Source organism: Ranitomeya imitator, chromosome 6 (assembly GCF_032444005.1).
Source record: "Ranitomeya imitator isolate aRanImi1 chromosome 6, aRanImi1.pri, whole genome shotgun sequence".
NCBI lineage: Eukaryota > Metazoa > Chordata > Amphibia > Anura > Dendrobatidae > Ranitomeya > Ranitomeya imitator.
Genome location: NC_091287.1, coordinates 164710566 through 164733912, shown reverse-complemented (window position 1 = coordinate 164733912; position 23347 = coordinate 164710566). Strand labels below are relative to the sequence as shown.

The window sequence follows — 23347 nt, the reverse complement described above, 5'->3', positions numbered from 1 at the left end:
CCTGACAGGTTGGTTCTAAGGGCTCAATGGTTGTGATGGCATTGTTGTCAACAGTATATAGCTTTGCCATTGTAACATACCTTGGCAAAGTGACCTCTTCCTCTCCACAGTTCAAAAGTCGTACCGGCACTCGTCCCCGGTGTACCTCGACTATCCCTCGTGCTGTGAGTATAGTGGGCCTGCTGTCGGTGTACACTGGTTCTATTAAGGCTTGATAATCTCGTCCCTTAGTACCAATGGCTGCTCTACACCATACCAGCATTTCTGTTTTTGGTGGGATTACAATAGACGTTGGATCACTTACCCTCACACTGCCGATTTCTCCACCTGCAACTTCTACCTGTTGCCTTAACATCAATACTTTTATTTCCCTCCGGAGAACTCTCTGCTGGCAGGATTGGGCAGTTTCAGCAATTTGCTGTAAGACAGAAATGACTTCGGAAAAGCAGTTCTCTAACACATTCATTCCTATCAATACAGTTGGTTCACAGTTCCGCCGGTCAACATCAACAACAATTATACCCTGTTTCTTCAGTTCTACTTTACCAATCTTTATGGTCATCTCCCTGAATCCTAGTTTCGGTACCAACTTACCATTACTGGCCCATGTATCTAGTTCAACATCAGAGGGCCCTTTATCAATATCTGCATCAGCCCAGTACCTCTTATAAAGGATATACGGTATAGATGAAATCTGGGAACCTGTGTCCAGCAAAGCGTTGAGGGGAATTCCGTCCAGCACGATAGGGATAATGGGTCGTCCTCCGATGTACCTGTCGTGCCAGGGTGTTGGGCCTTGAAAGTTCATTCCTGCGAAGCGGCCCGCATTCCCAGGGGATTCCCGTTTAAATCACAATCTCGTGCAAAGTGGCCCGGCTGCTGGCAACGGCGGCAAATGGGCTGTCCATCCGGTTGGTAGCGGTCGCGGGGTCGTCCTCTCCATGTCGGGTATCTCCGGGGTCTCATCCATGGAACATCCTCTCTACAGTTTGCCAACTCCATCTTGTGTCCTCTCATCTCCTGCATGGTTTACGCCATTGAAGCAACAACATCAGCTAAAGAGTCAAGCTTTTGTTGAAGAGCCTCATTAGTACTGGGCCCCAGGGGCTTAGCAATGGCCCCAGACATAGCTGATGTCACTGGCACTCCCTGTTGTTGAGGTGCCTCTGCCATGGGTTGCGCAGGATCCTGATCCCGAGGTGCCTCTGCCAGCTGGAGACGTATAGCGCTCTCCTTTAATTGGGCAAATGTCAATTCAGGGTTCTTAAAAACAAGCATGCTCACATGCCCCCGGTGAGAAGGGGTGTAGAGTCCCTCAATAAATTGATCTCTTAGCAGTTTATCCGCTCCGGTGTTAAAAATGGGTTCAGCCAGTGTAAGTGATTTAAGGGCTTCCTGCAGGTTTAAGGCAAAGTCTCTCACGCCCTCATTAGCTTTTTGTTTGCAACTAAAGAATCGTATTTTAGCTTTGCTGCTGGCCGTGGTTTCAAATGTAGCTTTTAATCCAGCAAATATGCGTTCAACAGTGCCTTTTAGATCAGCTGCCCATGCTGTGACTTCTCGCTTAGCATGGCCACTTAACTGCATCATCAGGAGACTAACACGCTGAACTTCACCCACAGGGAACATGTCAAAATGGGCCAGCATCTTTTCTCTGAAATCGTCAAGGGTATTAGGCTCACCTTCATACATTGGAAGCCATGGGCCACCCGGGGTATATGGCATCAGCACCGGCATGATGGGCGCCACTCCTTGCACCGCTGCGCTGCCGGACTCTCTATTGACACTCTGTCTTTCAGCTGCATTAGCGTTGCCGAGTGCTGCGGCGTCTCCGTGCTGCGACATACTGTGCCCCCTTAGTTAATCCGGACCCTTCCGGTCCTCCGCTTCCGTCGGGATAGTGTAGATTCGTTCCGCTGTGCAGCAGGATCGATTTTCCCCTTGCTCTGATGTCAGAGCGCTCAGCTTGGTGCCGCCCACAATGACACGCCCCCTGCTGCTCCCACCCACCGCGCTCTGTAATGGCGGATTCTGAAGTTTTTTCAGTTAGACTGGGGCTCAGGTGATGGCGTAGCTCAATTAACAGTCTCGTGCCTAACGGTTATGAAGTGATTACCTCAGGGGATGGCGGCCATCTTTACTCCATTATAACCAATGGGGAAAAGTCACTTTCAATAGTTTTCAATGGGGAATGGATTTTTCTTTAATAAAGTCAATTTTCAAGATTTTTCATCCCAGTTTTCACAGTTTTGGGCTCCAATCACGGCACACAATACCCGGTATACGGGCTGGCTTGATCCTGTTCGTGACGCCAATTGTGACGCCCAGGAGACCGGGATACCCAGCACCGGACCAATGGAGTCTGTCTCTTGAGGGGGATGTCACGGGTGGCTTGACCCGGTGCTGTGGCCTCAGGCAATGCACAGTGTAAGGGGTATCATGAGGGGACAGGCACTTACTTGATCAGCAGCAGGTTCTCCCAGCGGTGACGATCTCGATCCTGGATAGATGGCTATTGTCCAAATGAAAGACTGAGGCACTGAAACGTTTAACCAGTTTACTTTAACATAAAAGGATTTACAACCAGTCCTGTCACCGGAGTCTGTATGGGAACTCTGAGTTACTTTGACCCTGCCGGGGTCTTCGCCTCTTATTGTGCGCAATTTCTGTGTGGCCCTGCTGCTGTATGTGAACTGGCTGCCGGCCCAATCTGTCCCCTCCGGGTCCTGGTTCGACGGGCAACCCGAGTCCTTTTATCGGTTTACCCCCTCTGGGAGTACCGCTGAACTCTGTGTCTGTTGCTGCGTCCGGCCCTAGTGAAGCTGATATCACCTCACGTTTTTCCGGTTGCTGTATTATATATAATGAATACAGCCACGGATCCGGTATCCGTCTTTGCGCCTGTTCTGGGTAGTGATTAATGCTACCCGGTTCTCACAATGTCCTTTTTCTCTATCCCTCTTCTCCTCAGGCCGGTGATTTAGGCCTGGTTACAGTCACAGGGCTGTTAGAGATTTAACTGTATGACCTCTCACTATCAGCTCCTTGGCCCAACTGCCATTTCTTCTCTCAGACCAGAATGGATCAAGGGGAGTCTCTGGAGCTCCCCCTTCTGGCCGGAGGTGGTAGTGCAGTCTTGCTATTTTAGTATTTGTACTTACTGTCAGTAACTATTTTTGTGGCAAATACCCCTAGGGGTGCCACATTTATAAGGCTCTTTGGTCTTGCCCATGTTGTAGAGGTTAGAGTCTGACTGATTAGTTGAGTCTGTGGACAGGAGTCTTTTATAAAGGTGACTATGTAAGACAGCTGTCTTTAATGCAGGAAACAAGTTGATTATGAGTGTCAAACTGGTCTGTAGGAGCCAGAACTCTTAATGGTCTATCTTTCAATGTTAAAAGTAACCTACCCTTAAAATTGCAGACTGTTCATGTCTTTGACAGTGGGCAAACTTGCAAAATTAGCAAGGGATCAAATACTTATTTATCCCACTGTAGATTGGTGTAGGTTTAGGCACTGCAAAGTTTAGTGCGAGTGCTTCCGTAAGTGTTTTGAACCAAAACTGCATATATTTCTTCATTTTTTATTTATTCTCCTTGATGTGTCCGTTATTCTGCACATCAATACTGTATGATTATGGGGATTTCAGGTTTTTTTTTTTGTTAAACTTTTGCACAATTAAAACCTTTTTGTTAAAAGAAAATAATTTGATTTTTGTTGCCATGTTCTGAGCTATAGCTTCCTTAAATTTCTGTTAATAGATCCATTTATATTTCTTGGAATGAGTTAAAACTGCTATATTTGTTTAATAAGGGTCTGTAATTGACAGAGCGGGCACTTCTTTTGTGTCAAGATGGGGCCAGGAAGTACTGCTGGGATCTGGTAAGCATCAGAATGGCTGCTGTGGATTATTAGTGGGGGTGTCTTGGATGTACTAGCTTATATGAGATGTTATTTACCCCGCATTTTCTCCTGTAGCTGGTTTCCTCTGTTCTTTACTGATTCTTTTGCAATGAGAATCCAAAAATAGATACAAAGGGGTTTACAGGCGTTGGGTCAGCTAAGGAGAATATAATGAAACATAAGTGGGGTAATAAGCACTTGTGTAGATCAGATGACTTCTACAAAGTCTTGAGCAACTGGCTAGGCCACTCGAGAGCTATATTGGCTTTTTCAACAATTTTTATGGTTTGTTTTATTTGGCTATGCAGTGGCATTTTTCATTGCTGGAAGGTGTTAATTTTAGTGGAATTGAGTAACAGCTCGTGCTTAAGTGTGCCAGTGGTCCCTTTCGTCTCCGTTTTTAACGGGACTAAAACCATTTTTTCACATCTGTCTGATTGCACATGCACAGCCACTAACATCTGTCTTCTTGAAGCCTTTATTTCCTTTTCGCCACATCCGACTTTATTCTGACAGCTGAAACACAGCAGCTTGAAGGATTCTCATTACTCTGAAAAAAAAACCCAGACACAATTGGGTGAGGCATTGCCGTGATGGATTCAAGATTTCCTTTTATTTCTTTCATTCCAGTTTAAAAGCAGTTTCAACACATGTTAGTCCATTGGCACAACTCAGCCTGTGAATGAAAAAGTGCCTGGTACCAATTTAGGGAGAGACAAATAAGCATGTTTCCTGTGCTTTGGACTATGTATCCTTCTAGCTTCTCGATATAATTGCTGTGTAGTTTGATCATTTATCTGTAGCAGAATTCTGTCGTGTTCATACAGCTCTACATGATTCCAACTACTTATTATTTGCAGCTTCTTTCAAGTTTCTTTATGTCTTTACATGCCTGATCAAATGCATTGTGCATCATGACATATAGAGTATTTCTTATGTTCTAAATACATTGGTGACAGTAATGTCTTTTGTCTTCTTAAAATGATTGAACATGGACATTCATTTATTATATATCCACAAGATAGTTTATAAATGTGTCATTGGTACAACCCATATGATCTTTAGAAGGTGGTTCCAAATTGCCTGTGACTCCTCATTGTCCACACGCAATGAGAAGGAGTTAGAATTGATCACTGTAGAAAAACAGCACTTAAATAATCAATATCATTCAACTATTTGGAACATTCTTGTGGCAACCATTTTTCTTTCCACCTGTGATTGTAATGGTTCATCATCTAGAATAGGATCTACATGATATAATGGCATGAACCTCCGATACTTATATATTACTAAATGGAGTGGTAGGTAGAGCTGTCAAATGGAGATCTAGTGAGGAATTTATCAAGGGCCTCCTACACCTAATGCTCCCAAATCGTGCTTCCCAGAAAAAAATAGGAGGAAGGGGATCCATTTTTTGTGGGTACCAATCACTTATCTTGGGCTGTATTTTTATTTAAAAAAATAGCGGGCTGCCCCAGAGTGGTGATTATTCAAAATATCACCTATTTAAAAAAGTGAGCAGAAGTAACTCTACTGTTCCCAGAATGTGCCTGACACTCTATAAAAGTCAGACCTGCATCAGGTTGTGAGATTAAAGCATGCAGAGGGGTATCCCACAACCCACGTTGTCTCATCTCACAGTGAAAGAGTAAGATCTCAAGATCTCACTCTTTGCACTAACCAAGTGCGGCTGCACATTAACAAGTTGTTACAGAATGGTAACCACATATCCAAGCCCTTTCCACTTCCTGCCGACTTCAACTCAAAAATATTTCATGAATCCGTTCATTCCTCAACCAAGAATCTGCAAAAACCCTAGTCCATGCACCCCTCCGATCTATTCTAAACTCTGCTGCCCGACTAATCCACCTGTCCCCCCGCTATTCCCCAGCTTCTCCCCTCTGTCAATCCCTTCACTGGCTCCCCATTGCCCAGAGACTCCAGTACAAAACCCTAACCATGACGTACAAAGCCATCCACAACCTGTCTCCTCCATACATCTGTGACCTCGTCTCCCGGTACTTTCCAGCACGCAACCTCCAATCCTCACAAGACCTCCTTCTCTACTCCCCTCTTATCTCTTCCCACAATCGTATACAAGATTTCTCTTGCGTATTACCCCTACTCTGGAACTCTCTACCCCAACATATCAGACTCTCGCCTACCATCGAAACCTTCAAAAAAACCTGAAGACCTACCTCTTCCAGCAAGCCTACAACCTGCAGTAACCACTGATCGACCAAACCGATGCATGACCAGCTCTATCCTCACCTACTGTATTCTCACCCATCCCTTGTAGATTGTGAGCCTTCGCAGGCAGGGTCCTCTCTCCTCCTGTACCAGTTGTGACTTGTATTGTTTAAGATTATTGTACTTGTTTTTATTATGTATACCCCTCCTTACATGTAAAGCGCCATGGAATAAATGGCGCTATAACAATAAATAATAATAATAATAATAATAATAATAATGGTAACTGCTCTAATGATATTAGAGTTCAGTAACAGCTTAGTAAAGTACACGGCAGCGTTTAGTTACTGCAAAGAGCAAAATTTATTTCACTGCAAGAGCGTCTGTAGATGGTTGTGGAATCCCTTTCTGTATGATGAAAGATCATACCCAGAAATTCACGCCCAACATTTGCTGAAATGGCGTGCACTATTGTGGGACAGTGTGGTTACTTCTGACCACTTTTATTAATTGGTGATTTTTCTAAACATAAGATTTTGCTTTTTGCACTAATTGAGCCCTACTGTGTAAGTTGCTAATGAATTATAATGTAATTAGTGTGGTTACGATTCTGTAATTGATTGGTAAATTATGTGTCTGCGCTTGGTTAGTGCAAAGAGTTCGATCTCTCAAGATCTTGCTCTTTCATAGTGAGATGTGCCATGAAAGATTTTGGTATCCCACTATGCATGCCGGAAACCCACAACCTGGAAGTGTGGGCCCAACTTTTGCTAGAATGTCGGGCACATTCTGGGCACAAAACCCAAGACCGAAACAAAATGAACATATACTCTGCTGCAAGAAAATAAGTAAAAAGCAATTGTGCTTATAAATAATGTAACATAGTAACATAGTAACATAGTTAGTAAGGCCGAAAAAAGACATTTGTCCATCCAGTTCAGCCTATAAACTAAATGTAGGGTATTTAGTAAACACCAGTTTTAATGAAGAAAAAGTAAAAGCTATCCCACCAGTGTCAAGATGTACCACCATCGGGATGGTCCTAACCGCTAGTATTAAACCTTACCATGCGTCATGGTGACGTCAGTTTGATTAGGGACTGAGCAGGACTGGGTTCCAACTGGATACCCAGCAAATAGAAAGCTATTAATGATGAGCGACTGTGCTCAGATAAGTTGTTTTCTGAGCATGCTTGTGTCCTATTCGAGTATTTTCGGCATGCTCAAAAAAAATGCTTGAGTCGCCACAGTGGCATGTCTCACAGCTGCTCGATAGCCACAACAAATTCAGGGATTGCCTAAGAATTAGGATATCCCTGCATGTGTTGCCGCTGTCAAACAATTGTGAGACATGCAGCTGTGGCGACTAAAGATTTTTTTAGATCACAACGAAAAAACTTGATTAGCAGGCTCGCTCATCACTAGAAGCTATATAAACTTTATGTCCAGCTCAAAGAAAGGGAAGCAACACCCTTACTTGCAATAAATGCAGAAACCTGAAACTTAACTGAAAAAAATGAACTGCAGTATAAATTGACATGTATGCAAAATAGGATCATGTTCACACTGGCCAGTAAACAGACAAAAACCGAAGACAGAAACAAAATGAACATATTAGTGCAGGTAATGGATACCATCGTAAAAGTAAAAAAAACAAACGCTTCATACATACCTTCGGCTGTCTGTCCCCGGCGCTGTGCTTCTCTGTACTGGCTGTGAGCACAGCGGCCGGAAAGCAGAGCGGTGACGTCACCCCTCTGCTTTCCGGCCGCTGTGCTCACAGTGAGTGCAGGAAAGCAGAGCGCCAGGGACAGACAGCGGAAGGTAAGTATGAAGCGTTTGTTTTTTTTTTACTTTTACGATGGTATCCAGGGTAAACATCGGGTTACTAAGCGCGGCCCTGCGCTTAGTAACCTGATGTTTACCTGGTTACCAGCGAAGACATCGCTGAATCGGTGTCACACACGCCGATTCAGCGATGTCTGCAGGGAGTCCAGCGACCAAAGAAAGTGCTGGCCCTCTAGCCCCGACCAACGACATCACAGCAGGATTCTGATCGCTGCTGCGTGTCACACTGAACGATATCGCTAGCGAGGACGCTGCAACGTCACGGATCGCTAGCGATATCGTTTAGTGTGAAGGTACCTTAAGGGTGTAGCCTAGGGTGAGGCACCACTATCATCCCTAGCCCTTTCCTTATAGTATTATATTATATTTTTTCTGCTCTATCATTTTTTATGAGCTTATCCTGACCCTAGGATCCCTACTTTTTGTATTATAGGTTCTCAGTGGTTCGTTAGTTTTATTTATTTACAATAAAAAATATACTTTTTAGGTCTTTTTTGTTTTTTGGTTTTTCCTAGTTGAATAGACCTTGGCTATTTTTTCTGGTTTTTTTCTGGATTGGCTTTTACACTTTTTTGCTAATCAAAAATGGTGTTTACTATGTACCCTAATTTATTCATATGCACTATTGCTTTTACTTATTTAATTACAGCGGGGTATATATTCATTTTGTTTATGTTTTGGGTTTTGTTCATTTAATGGCCAGTGTGAACATGCTCCTATACCTTGCTTATATACCAACTGACACGCCACTTCATTTTTTTGGGTTAACTTTCTAGGCACATTAACTTCATTGGTATCCTTTATTCCTTCCTATTTTCAGTAGTACATTTTTATTTTCTGGGAAGCACCAAAGAAAGCTGAAATTTGTGAGCACTTGGTATAATATGAGGACATTCACCAAATTTGACCCAACCTGGTATCCATTAAAGATGTGGCAGTAAAGTTTTTTACTTCGTGGTGGGTATAATCTTGTTATGGCATTTTATCTTTCATGAGTATCTCAATGAGGCTGGGTTCAGAAGACTGTATTAAAAATAAGCCAGTCATGATCGCAAATTGCCGACGTGACTAGCTCCATTTGTGACTCCGTGTGCTTGTCTTCACCGCATTCGAATGTCAAAACTGCCTTTTATTGCATGCATTATTAGGGTCCATAAAATAGACCAAAGTAGTGTGTTATGGCTTTTTTCTTCCACAATGACCATCAGTCCACACGGAAAAATCGGCCATTTTCATTAACGCACTGACTATAATGAGTCCATTTGCTTTCAATGTGCAGCACACACAGACCAATTATACACATTACACACACCTGAACGAGCCCTAAGACTAAACAAAAAAGAGCAAAAAAGCTACTCAAATGGTAGCTGCATATTAGATCCTTCGGGGGGCATAGAGTTCAGGGAAACATCAGCAGTCTTCCTAAAGCCACTCTGCTAGTGTCCTTGCCTTGCTCTGCCACCAGCATCTTTTTTTTACACTAAAGTGGTGAATGAAGTCCACTGATCAGCCACCTGAAGAACATTCTACTTCCTTTAACCACTTCATGGTTTTCAAACCATGGAGCAGTTAAAAGAGTTAACAAAAGACCGACAATGTATTTTTCCCTTGCGGTGTGCACTGTGTTCATTTTGTTTTAGTGGTTTTGCGCCACTTTTCCAGGAGGATCCTAGGTGGAATCCACTTTAAGGGCTCATACTCACTTGTACGAAATACAGACGAATGCAATCCGATAAAAAATCGTATTGCACTCAGACCAATGTTATTCAATGAGTTACATCTCATTTGCGTTTTTTTTTCTCAGACGAAATCGGACTGAGGAAAAAAACACAGCATGCTGTGATTTGCTGCGTATCTCGGATGGGACTCGCCAATGCAAGTCAATGGGTGCAAGAAAAAATTGCACAGCACTCGAACCATGTGAGTGCTGTCCGATTTTTACGCACCGATGTCTTTTGAAAAGCCGGCAATTCATGTCTTGCATACAGTAAAAACACACTGACCTGTTAAGAATAGAATAGATTGAATAGATATATACACATAGAATATAAATATATGTGTATGTGTGTATATATATATATATATATACGTATATATATATATGTGTCAGTGACACACATATATATATACATATATATATATATCTTTATATTTCATAGAGAGATAGATAGCAGAATAACAGATAATTCGTTTGTCGGCTTCTGCAAAATCATTGCAGAAGCCGACAGGATAGGAGACATGGTTTACATACAGTAAACCATTGCAGAACAGTTAGATTTATATATGTCAGTGTCTAATACTGTTGGTAGTGTGTGTGTAAAATTTGGGACCGGTTTGTATTTAATAAAAGAATGCTTGCACGGAAAAAACTAGCATGGGCTCCCGCACAATTTTCTGCGCCAGAGAGGGAAAACCAGTGACTAAGGGCAAATATTAATAGCCTAGAGATGGACCATGGTTATTGCCCCCCCCCCCGGCTAAAAAACATCTGCCCCCAGCCACCTCAGAAAAGGCACATCTGTAAGATGCGCCAATTCCGGCACTTAATCTCTCTCTTCCCACTGCCTTGTAGTGGTGGCATATGGGGTAAAAAGGGGTTAATGTCACCTTTGTATTGTAAGGTGACAGTAAGCTGGCTTAGTGATGGGGAGCTGTCAATAAGACACCTATGCATTACTAATCCTATAGTTTGTAAAGGGTTAAATAAACACATGCACATGCAGAATAATGTCTTTTAATGAAATAAAACACTAAACACTGTTTGACCATTTTATTGTACTGGTAATCCAAGCGAAGCCCTCAATCTCCTGTAAAAAATGAAAACATAAACTAAAAATATACCCATACCTGTCCGGCGTACAGTCAGTCCCACACAGTAATCCATATCTAGGGGAATGTACAGTTTACAACTGGGAGCGCTGCTAATGCGACCACTCCCGGCTGTAAAGTACTGGGGAATGAATGAAATGCTGGGAGCGAAGCTTCAGTGACTAGCAGTGACATCACCAAAGCTGCGCTCCCTGGCAGCATGAACTCAAATGAACTGTTGAGCATGGGAAAATGCCAGCTGATTTTCCCACGCTGAAGGGTTCATATGAGTTCATGCCGGCATGTTTGTGTGTTTATTTAACCCTTTATAAACTATAGGATTAGTAAGGGAGGGGTGTCTTACTGACACCCCTCCATTACTAAGTCAGCTTAATGTTACCTTACATTACATAGGTGACATTAACCCCTTATTACCCCATATGCCACCACTACAGGGCAATGGGAAGAGAGAGGCTAAGTGCCGAAATTGGCACATTTTACAGATGTGCCTTTTCTGGGGTGGCTGGGGGTAGATGTTTTAAGCTGGGGGGGCAATAACCATGGTCCCTTTCTAGGCTACTAATATCTGCCCTTACTCTCTGGTTTTCCCTCTCTGGTGCAGAAAATTGCACAGGAGCCCACACCATTTTTTTCCATGAATTTTTTTTTAATTAAATACATACAGATCCCAAATTTTACACACACATACTTCTAACAGTATTAGTCACTGACATATATAAATCTAACTGTTCTGCAATGGTTTACTGTATGTAAACCATGTCTCCTATCCTGTCGTCTTCTGCAATGAATTTGCAAAAGCCAACAAATGAATTATTGCCTATTCTGCTATCTATAAAATATAAAGATATATATATATGTGTGTGTCACTGACATATATATATATACTGTATATATACAGTATATATATATATACACCTATACTATGTGTATATATCTATTGTATCTACTCTTTTCTAACCTATTCTATTCTATACTGTACTCGGCATCTGCCAGCTTTTTATCTATCTATCTATCTATCTATCTATCTATCTATCTATCTATCTATCTATCTATCTATCTATCTATCATATGGTAAGTGTATATATATATATATATATCTATATATATATATATATATATATGTGTGTGTGTGTGTTTTGGTATTAAAACGATGTGTGCAGTTGTGTTTTACAATGTGGTTTTAATACGAGCTTTTACATAGAGAGAACTGCTATATGTAAAACCTTATGTTAAAATCGCATTGCATACGGATTGCATACACATGTCATACGGATGTTCCGTGGAAAAATCGCACAAAAATCGCATGACACTCACATAGCACGCGTCCATTTTTTCGGTCCGGAAATCAGAACTTTTTTTTCTCGCAAATTGGTATGAGCCCTTAAAGAGACAAAACAGGATTTCAAAAAGTTTTACAGTATCAATTATACTTTGTCCTAATTTTTTATTTATTCACCATGCTGGATAAATGAGATGTTTGTTCTCCACATTAACACGACTATTGCAATTCCTAATGTCTATAGTGTTTTGTGATTATTTTTTTAATGACTTTTGCAAAATAAAAATATTTTGCTTAAAAACGCAATACATTTCATATTACACTCAAAGGTCGATTAACAAAAAAATGATCAAATATGGATCAGGATATAGCAACACAAAATTCAAGGATTTAAAAAAAAAAAACTAAAAATAGAGCGTGTTAAGGAAACCTAAAATATGCTTCCACCTTTACACTTATTTTCTGTGTTTTTAAAATGCAGCAACCAAGCTAGATATGAAGGATTCTTATGGCCATTAATGTTTTTTTTCTATGTTTTTTACTTTTTAGCCAATACAGAAAGAATAAATATCTAAATATTGTATTCCGTTATCTGTCATCTCATCCCCATCACTTGTAACCATATTGATAATTTATTAGGCTAAGCTGGAATACAGAAATCAAATGACCTTGCACACATGCAGAATAATGTCAAATATACTTTATCACCATTATAATAAGTATGTGGCAGGTAGAACAAATGGTGTCACTGTGGCTGGAGAGAACGCATTCAATTAAGTGACAGTAACAGAAAGCATTCTCTCATCGCATATTCAGTGGGCTCGTTTCTCGGTAAAATATAATTTGTTGACATTGTCAGAGTAAAATACACAGAATTGTATTTACATCAGCGCCGCCTCTGCCCTGCGTAAATCACACTTTCAGATGTTTCATTTGCTTTGGCCTCTTTGTGTCTTAACCTCTTGTAGCTCCTGCAACTGTTCCGTGTCCCCCGATGGATCCCCTGTGCTCTTTGGCAGGGTGCCTGAGTAACAATTTATTCTTTATTATGCCCCAGTGGCTATTAAATTCAAGAAAGAAGAATATTCAGAACATGTTGACATAAGAAGTATTTGGTTAGACAAAACTTACATCATGAAATCAGAAAAGATAGTTGTTGTTATTATTATTGTTATTATTATTATTATTATTGCACCATTAACTAATATAGCACCATTAATAGTTATATTGCTTTTTATGATTTATGTCATTATTTTAATGATGGTGGCATAAACCTGGAAAAAACACAAAAACAAACTGGTATATATTTGCAATGCTTTGAAAAGGTTTACTAGGATTTTTTTGGAGGGCAGGAATTGTATTGTTTTTTATGCCATTTTGGGATGCCTATAATTTGTTTTTGATTTTTGTTATATTTTTATAAGGAGTGAATAGGGAAAAACCGGCTTTCCACCATTGTTTTGTCTCATCTGGATTGAAGTATACATCACGGTTAGGAGAAATTTAAATATCTTGTATAATCTAGGATTTAAGGATTAAATGATGACTTCCAATTGTTCATCTGTTAGATGTAACATTATATGTAATAAAATAACTTCTAGAAAAACTGTGTTTATAAAATACAGTGCCTTGCGAAATACAGTGCCTTGCGAAAGTATTTTGCTCCCAGGAACTTTTCAACCTTTTCCCACATATCATGCTTCAAACATAAAGATACCAAATGTAAATTTTTGGTGAAGAATCAACAACAATAGAACACAATTGTGAAGTTGAACGAAATTTATTGGTTATTTAAAATTTTTGTGGAAATTCAAAAACTGAAAAGTGGGGCATGCAATATTATTCGGCCCCTTTAATTTAATATTTTGTTGCGCCACCTTTTGCTGTGATTACAGCTGCAAGTCACTTGGGGTATGTCTCTATCAGTTTTGTACATCGAGAGACTGAAATTCTTGCCCATTCTTCCTTGGCAAACAGCTCGAGCTCAGGGAGGTTTAATGGAGATCGTTTGTCAACAGCAGTTTTCAGCTCTTTCCACAGATTCTCGATTGGATTAAGATCTGGACTTTGACTTGGCCATTCTAACACCTGGATACATTTATTTGTGAACCATTCCACTGTAGATTTTGCTTTATGTTTGGGATCACTGTATTGTTGTACGACGAATCTCCGTCCTAGTCTCAGGTCTTTTGCAGACTCCAACAGGTTTTCTTCAAGAATGGTCCTGTATTTGGCTCCATCCATCTTCCCATCAGTTTTAGACATCTTCCCTGTCCCTGCTGAAGAAAAGCATGCCCAAACCATGATGCTGCCACCACCATGTTTGACAGTGGGGATGGTGTGTTCAGGGTGATGAGCTGTGTTGCTTTTACGCCAAACGTATCGTTTGGCATTGTTGCCAAAAAGTTCGATTTTGGTTTCATCTGACCAGAACACATTCTTCCACATGTTTGGTGTGTCTCCCAGGTGGCTTGTTGCAAACTTTTAACGACACTTTTTATGGATATCTTTGAGAAATGGCTTTCTTCTTGCCACTCTTCCATAAAGGCCAGATTTGTGCAGAGTACGACTGATTGTTGTCCTATGGACAGACTGTCCCACCTCAGCTGTAGATCTCTGCTGTTCATCCAGAGTGATGATGGGCCTCTTGTCTGCATGTCTGATCAGTCTTCTCCTTTTTTGAGTTGAAAATTTTGATGGACGGCCGGGTCTTGGTAGATTTGCAGTGATATGATACTCCTTCCATTTCAATATGATCGCTTGCACAGTGCTCCTTGGGATGTTTAAAGTTTTGGAAATCATTTTGTATCCAAATCCAGCTTTAAACTTCCCCACAACAGTATCACGGACCTGCCTGTTGTGTTCCTTGGTCTTCATGATGCTCTCTGTGCTTCAAACAGAACGCTGAGGCTATCACAGAGCAGTTGCATTTATACGGAGACTTGATTACACACAGGTGGATTACATTTATCACCATTAGGCATTTAGGACAACATTGAATCATTCAGAGATTGTGAATCACGTGGAGTTTATTGCAGATGGAGCGGGCATTCCATAGTGATCCAGAGAGAGGGTGCAGGGGGGTGGGTGTCATGGGCACGGATTTGAGGTGGGCAAGATTTTGGGTGTTTATGTTGGGTTGGGAGTGATAGGAGGGGGTAGCAATAGGAGGTATGAGCTGTGGGGGCCCAGGGTGGGGAGATATGTCTCCAGCAGTGAGGAGAAGCAGAGAGAGACAGAGCAGGTGGTAGAGGGAGAGTGGGCGGCTTGTTTTGTGTTTTATTAGGAGAAATCTGAGGTTGAGGAGCAGGTCAGCAGAGGAGGGCAGGTGGGGAGGCAGGAGGGAAGGAGAGATTATTACTTGGTTAGGGGGTGCTGGGGTTTGAGGATAGCAAAGGAGAGTGAGGAGTAAGAGAGCCAAAACTGTTAGAGCATATGTTAGCATGATAAGAATAAGTGTGGCGGAAAGGGAATGAAATTTAGTACATTTATTAACAGTGGTTAGTCTTACCTTCTGTTCACTTCTGGCTCATTTCTGGCATATTTCTGCTATCATATTTGCTGTTATCCTTTTAGAGACATTCTTCTAGAGACAGACCTGTGTCTCTGAATTTATAACAGGCTAAGTGCTCACAAAATAGGCCAGGTGTGATCATGAGGGAGGGGCAGTAGGAAGACTGGTCACACACACAGGAGGGGATTACTTAGAAGTCAGAAAGGAAAATGCAAGGGGAAATAGATCCAAATGGAAAGATAAAGCCAAACTATGTATTGGCATCAAGCAAGTAAAATGAGAAAACATGCAGGGGAAAAAAAAAATCATAGCAGCCAGCGGACATACCAGGAAGGAATAGCAGGATGAGGAAGATCAGGAAAGTTGGGTGATGGTGATGGGATTGGGGTAGCAGCCAGCGGACTGTTGTGAATTCTGTGGCAGAGCTCCCTCCTGTGGTCACAAGGGGTACTTTGGCTGATTCTCTCTGGGAGCTTCCGTTTGTGGAGGAAACTGGTACTGCTGCTTCTGAGTTTCCTTCCTCAGGTGATCTGGTGAGGTCGTTAGGTGCTTCTCTACTTAACCCCACCTAATGCTTTGATTCATGCTTCCTGTCAATGTTCCAGTGTTGGACTTGTGTTCCTCTGGATCATTCCTGTGGCCTGCTGCTCTGCATAGCTAAGTGCTTCTTTGCTATTTGTTGCTATTTTTTCTGTCCAGCTTGTCTATTTGTTTTGCTGGAAGCTCTGGGACGCAAAGGGTGTACCTCCGTGCTGTTAGTTCGGTACGGAGGGTCTTTTTGCCCCTTTGCGTGGTTTTCTTTAGGGTTTTGTGTAGACCGCAAAGTTATCTTTCCTATCCTCGTTCTGTCTAGAATATCGGGCCTCACTTTGCTGAATCTATTTCATCCCTACGTTTGTCTTTTCATCTTACTCACAGTCATTAAATGTGGGGGGCTGCCTTTTCCTTTGGGGTATTTCTCTGAGGCAATGTAAGGCTTATTTTTTCTATCTTCAGGCTAGTTAGTTTCTCAGGCTGTGCCGAGTTGCATAGGGAGCGTTAGGCGCAATCCACGGCTGCCTCTAGTTGTGTTTGGAGAGGATCAGGAATTGCGGTCTGCAGAGTTCCTACGTCTCAGAGCTCGTTCTATTATTTTGGGTTATTGTCAGATCACTGTATGTGCTCTGACCTCCATGTCCATTGTGATACTGAATTGCCTTTCATAACAGTACAGGAAGCCCAAAGTACTAATGATTCTCAATAGAGGGAAAAAAGAAGTTCTGAGACCATTTTTTTTTCTTGGATTTGTGTTTTGTCTTTTTTTTCCCCTAGACATTTGGGTGGTTCAGTACACAGGTGTAGCGATGGACATTAGAAGTCTGTCTTCATTTGTGGATCAGCTCTCGGCAAGAGTACAAAAGATTCAAGACACTATTGATCAGAAATCTATGTTAGAACCAAGAATTCCTATTCCTGATTTGTTTTTTGGAGATAGAACTAAGTTTCTGAGTTTCAAAAATAATTGTAAGTTATTTCTGGCCTTGAAACCTCGTTCCTCTGGTGATCCAGTTCAACAGGTTTTGATTATTATTTCTTTTTTGCGTGGCGACCCTCAGGACTGGGCATTTTCTCTTGCGCCAGGAGATCCTGCATTAAGTAATATCAATGCGTTTTTCCTGGCGCTCGGATTGCTGTACGATGAGCCTAATTCAGTGGATCAGGCAGAACAGAATTTGCTGGCTCTTTGTCAGGGTCAGGATGAGATAGAGGTATATTGCCAGAAATTTAGAAAATGGTCAGTGCTCACTCAATGGAATGAATCTGCGCTGGCAGAAGCCCTTAAGGATGTCATGGTGGGATTTCCTATGCCTGCTGGTTTGAATGAGTCTATGTCTTTGGCTATTCAGATCGGTCGACGCTTGCGTGAGCGTAAATCTGTGCATCATTTGGCGGTATTACCTGAGCTTAAACCTGAGCCTATGCAGTGCGATAGGACTTTGACCAGAGTTGAACGGCAAGAACACAGACATCTGAATGGGCTGTGTTTCTACTGTGGTGATTCCACTCATGCTATCTCTGATTGTCCTAAGCGCACTAAGCGGTTCGCTAGGTCTGCCACCATTGGTACGGTACAGTCAAAATTTCTTCTGTCTGTTACCTTGATCTGCTCTTTGTCATCATATTCTGTCATGGCGTTTGTGGATTCAGGCGCTGCTCTGAATTTGATGGACTTGGAATATGCTAAGCGTTGTGGGTTTTTCTTGGAGCCCTTGCAGTGTCCTATTCCATTGAGAGGTATTGATGCTACGCCTTTGGCCAAGAATAAGCCTCAATACTGGACCCAGCTGACCATGTGCATGGCTCCTGCACATCAGGAGGATATTCGCTTTCTGGTGTTGCATAATCTGCATGATGTGGTCGTGTTGGGGTTGCCATGGCTACAAGCCCATAATCCAGTATTGGATTGGAAATCCATGTCGGTGTCCAGCTGGGGTTGTCGGGGGGTACATGGTGATGTTCCATTTTTGTCAATTTCGTCATCCACCCCTTCTGAGGTTCCAGAGTTCTTGTCTGATTACCGGGATGTATTTGATGACCCCAAGTCCGATGCCCTACCTCCGCATAGGGATTGTGATTGTGCTCTCAATTTGATTCCTGGTGGTAAATTCCCAAAAGGTCGACTGTTTAATTTATCCGTGCCTGAGCACACCGCTATGCGCAGTTATGTGAAGGAATCCCTGGAGAAGGGGCATATTCGCCTGTCATCGTCGCCATTAGGAGCAGGGTTCTTTTTTGTAGCCAAAAAGGATGGTTCGCTGAGACCTTGTATAGATTATCGCCTTCTTAATAAGATCACTGTTAAATTTCAGTACCCCTTGCCTTTTTTATCTGATTTGTTTGCTCGGATTAAGGGGGCTAGTTGGTTCACCAAGATTGATCTTCGTGGTGCGTATAATCTGGTGCGAATCAGGCGAGGCGATGAATGGAAAACTGCATTTAATACGCCCGAGGGTCATTTTGAGTATCTAGTGATGCCATTCGGACTTGCCAATGCTCCATCAGTGTTTCAGTCCTTTATGCATGACATCTTCCGAGAGTACCTGGATAAATTCCTGATTGTGTACTTGGATGACATTTTGATCTTCTCGGATGATTGGGAGTCTCATGTGAAACAGGTCAGAACGGTTTTTCAGGTCCTGCGTGCTAATTCTTTGTTTGTGAAGGGATCAAAGTGTCTCTTTGGTGTGCAGAAGGTTTCATTTTTGGGGTTCATCTTTTCCCCTTCTACTATCGAGATGGATCCTGTTAAGGTCCAAGCCATCCATGATTGGACTCAGCCGACATCTCTGAAAAGTCTGCAAAAGTTCCTGGGCTTTGCTAATTTTTATCGTCGCTTCATCTGCAATTTTTCTAGTATTGCCAAACCATTGACCGATTTGACCAAGAAGGGTGCTGATTTGGTCAATTGGTCTTCTGCTGCTGTGGAAGCTTTTCAAGAGTTGAAGCGTCATTTTTCTTCTGCCCCTGTGTTGTGTCAACCTGATGTTTCTCTTCCGTTCCAGGTCGAGGTTGATGCTTCTCAGATTGGAGCAGGGGCTGTTTTGTCGCAGAGAGGTTCTGATTGTTCAGTGATGAAACCATGCGCTTTTTTTTCCAGGAAGTTTTCGCCTGCTGATCGGAATTATGATGTGGGCAACCGAGAGTTGCTGGCCATGAAGTGGGCATTCGAGGAGTGGCGTCATTGGCTTGAAGGAGCTAAGCATCGCGTGGTGGTATTGACTGATCATAAGAACCTGACTTATCTCGAGTCTGCTAAGCGTTTGAATCCTAGACAGGCTCGTTGGTCGCTGTTTTTCGCCCGTTTTGACTTTGTGATTTCGTACCTTCCGGGCTCTAAAAATGTGAAGGCGGATGCTCTGTCTAGGAGTTTTGTGCCCGACTCTCCGGGTTTATCTGAGTCGGCGGGTATCCTCAAGGAAGGAGTAATTGTGTCTGCCATCTCCCCTGATTTGCGGCGGGTGCTGCAAAAATTTCAGGCTAATAAACCTGATCGTTGTCCAGCGGAGAAACTGTTTGTCCCGGATAGGTGGACAAATAAAGTGATCTCTGAGGTTCATTGTTCGGTGTTGGCTGGTCATCCTGGAATCTTTGGTACCAGAGAGTTAGTGGCTAGATCCTTTTGGTGGCCATCTCTGTCGCGGGATGTGCGTTCTTTTGTGCAGTCCTGTGGGATTTGTGCTCGGGCTAAGCCCTGCTGTTCTCGTGCCAGTGGGTTGCTTTTGCCCTTGCCGGTCCCGAAGAGACCTTGGACACATATCTCTATGGATTTTATTTCAGATCTTCCCATCTCTCAAAAGATGTCAGTCATTTGGGTGGTCTGTGATCGCTTTTCTAAGATGGTCCATCTGGTACCCTTGTCCAAGTTGCCTTCCTCCTCTGATTTGGTGCCATTGTTCTTCCAGCATGTGGTTCGTTTGCATGGCATTCCAGAGAATATCGTTTCTGACAGAGGTTCCCAGTTTGTTTCGAGGTTTTGGCGAGCCTTTTGTGGTAGGATGGGCATTGACTTGTCTTTTTCCTCGGCTTTTCATCCTCAGACTAATGGCCAGACCGAACGAACCAATCAGACCTTGGAAACCTATCTGAGATGCTTTGTTTCTGCCGATCAGGATGACTGGGTGTCCTTTTTGCCTTTGGCTGAGTTCGCCCTTAATAATCGGGCCAGCTCGGCTACCTTGGTTTCGCCATTTTTCTGCAATTCTGGGTTCCATCCTCGTTTCTCTTCAGGACAGGTTGAGTCTTCGGACTGTCCTGGTGTGGATACTGTGGTGGACAGGTTGCAGCAGATTTGGACTCATGTAGTGGACAATTTGACCTTGTCCCAGGAGAAGGCTCAACGTTTCGCTAATTGCAGACGCCGTGTGGGTCCCCGACTTCGTGTTGGGGATCTGGTTTGGTTATCTTCTCGTCATATTCCTATGAAGGTTTCCTCTCCGAAGTTTAAACCTCGTTTCATTGGTCCTTATAGGATTTCTGAGGTTATTAATCCTGTGTCTTTTCGTCTGACCCTCCCAGATTCTTTTTTCATGCATAACGTCTTCCATAGGTCATTGTTGCGGAGATACGTGGCACCTATGGTTCCATCTGTTGACCCTCCTGCCCCGGTTTTGGTGGAGGGGGAATTGGAGTATATTGTGGAGAAGATTTTGGATTCTCGTGTTTCAAGACGGAAACTCCAGTATCTGGTTAAATGGAAGGGTTATGCTCAGGAGGATAATTCCTGGGTTTTTGCCTCTGATGTCCATGCTCCCGATCTTGTTCGCGCCTTTCATGTTGCTCATCCTGGTCGGCCTGGGGGCTCTGGTGAGGGTTCGGTGACCCCTCCTCAAGGGGGGGGTACTGTTGTGAATTCTGTGGCAGAGCTCCCTCCTGTGGTCACAAGGGGTACTTCGGCTGATTCTCTCTGGGAGCTTCCGTTTGTGGAGGAAACTGGTACTGCTGCTTCTGAGTTTCCTTCCTCAGGTGATCTGGTGAGGTCGTTAGGTGCTTCTCTACTTAACCCCACCTAATGCTTTGATTCATGCTTCCTGTCAATGTTCCAGTGTTGGACTTGTGTTTCTCTGGATCATTCCTGTGGCCTGCTGCTCTGCATAGCTAAGTGCTTCTTTGCTATTTGTTGCTATTTTTTCTGTCCAGCTTGTCTATTTGTTTTGCTGGAAGCTCTGGGACGCAAAGGGTGTACCTCCGTGCCATTAGTTCGGTACGGAGGGTCTTTTTGCCCCTTTGCGTGGTTTTCTTTAGGGTTTTGTGTAGACCGCAAAGTTATCTTTCCTATCCTCGTTCTGTCTAGAATATCGGGCCTCACTTTGCTGAATCTATTTCATCCCTACGTTTGTCTTTTCATCTTACTCACAGTCATTATATGTGGGGGGCTGCCTTTTCCTTTGGGGTATTTCTCTGAGGCAATGTAAGGCTTATTTTTTCTATCTTCAGGCTAGTTAGTTTCTCAGGCTGTGCCGAGTTGCATAGGGAGCGTTAGGCGCAATCCACGGCTGCCTCTAGTTGTGTTTGGAGAGGATCAGGAATTGCGGTCTGCAGAGTTCCTACGTCTCAGAGCTCGTTCTATTATTTTGGGTTATTGTCAGATCACTGTATGTGCTCTGACCTCCATGTCCATTGTGATACTGAATTGCCTTTCATAACAGCAGATATACCAAGAAGGAATAGCAGGGTGAGTAAGATCAGGAAAGTTGGGTAATGGTGATGGGATTGGGGTAGCAGCCAGCGGACATATCTCAGGACGAAGCAGATAAGTTGTCAGATTGATAGCAATAACAAAACATAGCAAAAATAAAAATTAAGCATCTATAGCAGGGGGTTATTTTTCTGGAATATTTCTGCTATCATATTTGCTGTTATCCTTTTAGAGACATCCTTCTAGAGACAGACCTGTGTCTCTGAATTTATAACAGGCTAAGTGCTCATGAAATAGGCCAACATTTTCAATTTGCAACATATTTGTCTGTTTTATGCCCGTTAATTATTGCAATTTACTTTCTTGCAGCAACCCAGTGCAAACATGGAGCAGTATACGACACCTGTGGTCCTGGTTGCCTAAAGTCATGTGAAAACTGGAATGAAATCGGTCCGTGTACAAGACCATGTGTGGCTGGTTGTCACTGCCCAGCCAATTTAGTACTTCATCGAGGAAAATGCATCAAGCCAGCGCTCTGTCCTCAGCGGTGACACAGATTTTTCATCTAGAACTTTTTATCCTGAGGGTTTTCATAAAACTTTCAGCTAATGAAGGACTTAAGTGTTTGGACATGGACCTTGTAAAATGAAAACATTCTGAAGCATTCACACACATGGACACAAGTGACTAATATAAATATGATATATATAAATATAAATACAAATTATACATCATTTATATAAGCAAAGACAACCAAATTATTATATGTATATTTTTTGCTATAATGTTTATGTATTTTTTTTTTAGGATTTTATCATTTAAACTATTTGAACAATTGTATAAATAAAACAGATGTTTCTAATTGAATATAGTGGCATGAGAAAATGTGCTGCTCAGCTCTCATCCTTATTTCGAAAAAGGCTGTTTGTGGAAGAAGGCATTGCCAAACTGAATTTATTTCAACATTCATTGAATTAACAGTCATAACTGGAAACCCACATAGAAGATTTGTTGCCAAGTAAAGGATTTGCTCATATACATAATCATACTGTTGATTTAAAAAGTCTACACACCCATGTATAAATGCCAGGAAGAATCATTTCAGAACTTTGTCCACCTTTAATAACACCCATATTCTATACAAATGATTAGAAAAACAAACTTATTTTTTAATGGTGGAGGAAACAAAGCAAAGAACTAAAATTCTGTGATTGCATACAAATGAGCACCCTTAAAGGGAATCTGTCACCAGGTTTTTGCTATTTTATCTGAGAGCATCAAAATGTATGAAAAGAGACCCTGATTCCAAAGATGTATCACTTAGTTTACTGGATGCTGCAGTTGTGACATAATCAGAGTTTTTAGACTTAGGGTACCGTCACATTAAGCGACGTTGCAGCGATATAGACAACGATGCCGATCGCTGCAGCGTCGCTGTGTGGTCGCTGGAGAGCTGTCACACAGACAGCTCTCCAGCGACCAACGATGCCGAAGTCCCCGGGTAACCAGGGTAAACATCGAGTTACTAAGCGCAGGGCCGCGCTTAGTAACCCGATATTTACCCTGGTTACCTAAAAAAAAAACACTACATACTTACATTCCGGTGCCTG

At 42.4% G+C, this 23347-nt stretch overlaps 1 protein-coding gene across 1 annotated transcript in view; it reads left to right on the top strand.

Moving 5' to 3' along the window:
* BMPER (BMP binding endothelial regulator) overlaps positions 1–22604 on the top strand; it is a 398089-nt gene extending 375485 nt beyond the window's left edge. The window contains exon 15 of the mRNA XM_069730267.1: positions 22107–22604. Within this exon, the coding sequence (XP_069586368.1) occupies positions 22107–22288 (182 nt within the window). The 3' untranslated portion in view covers positions 22289–22604. The remainder of the gene's footprint in view (positions 1–22106) is intronic.
* The last annotated feature ends 743 nt before the right edge of the window (positions 22605–23347 follow it).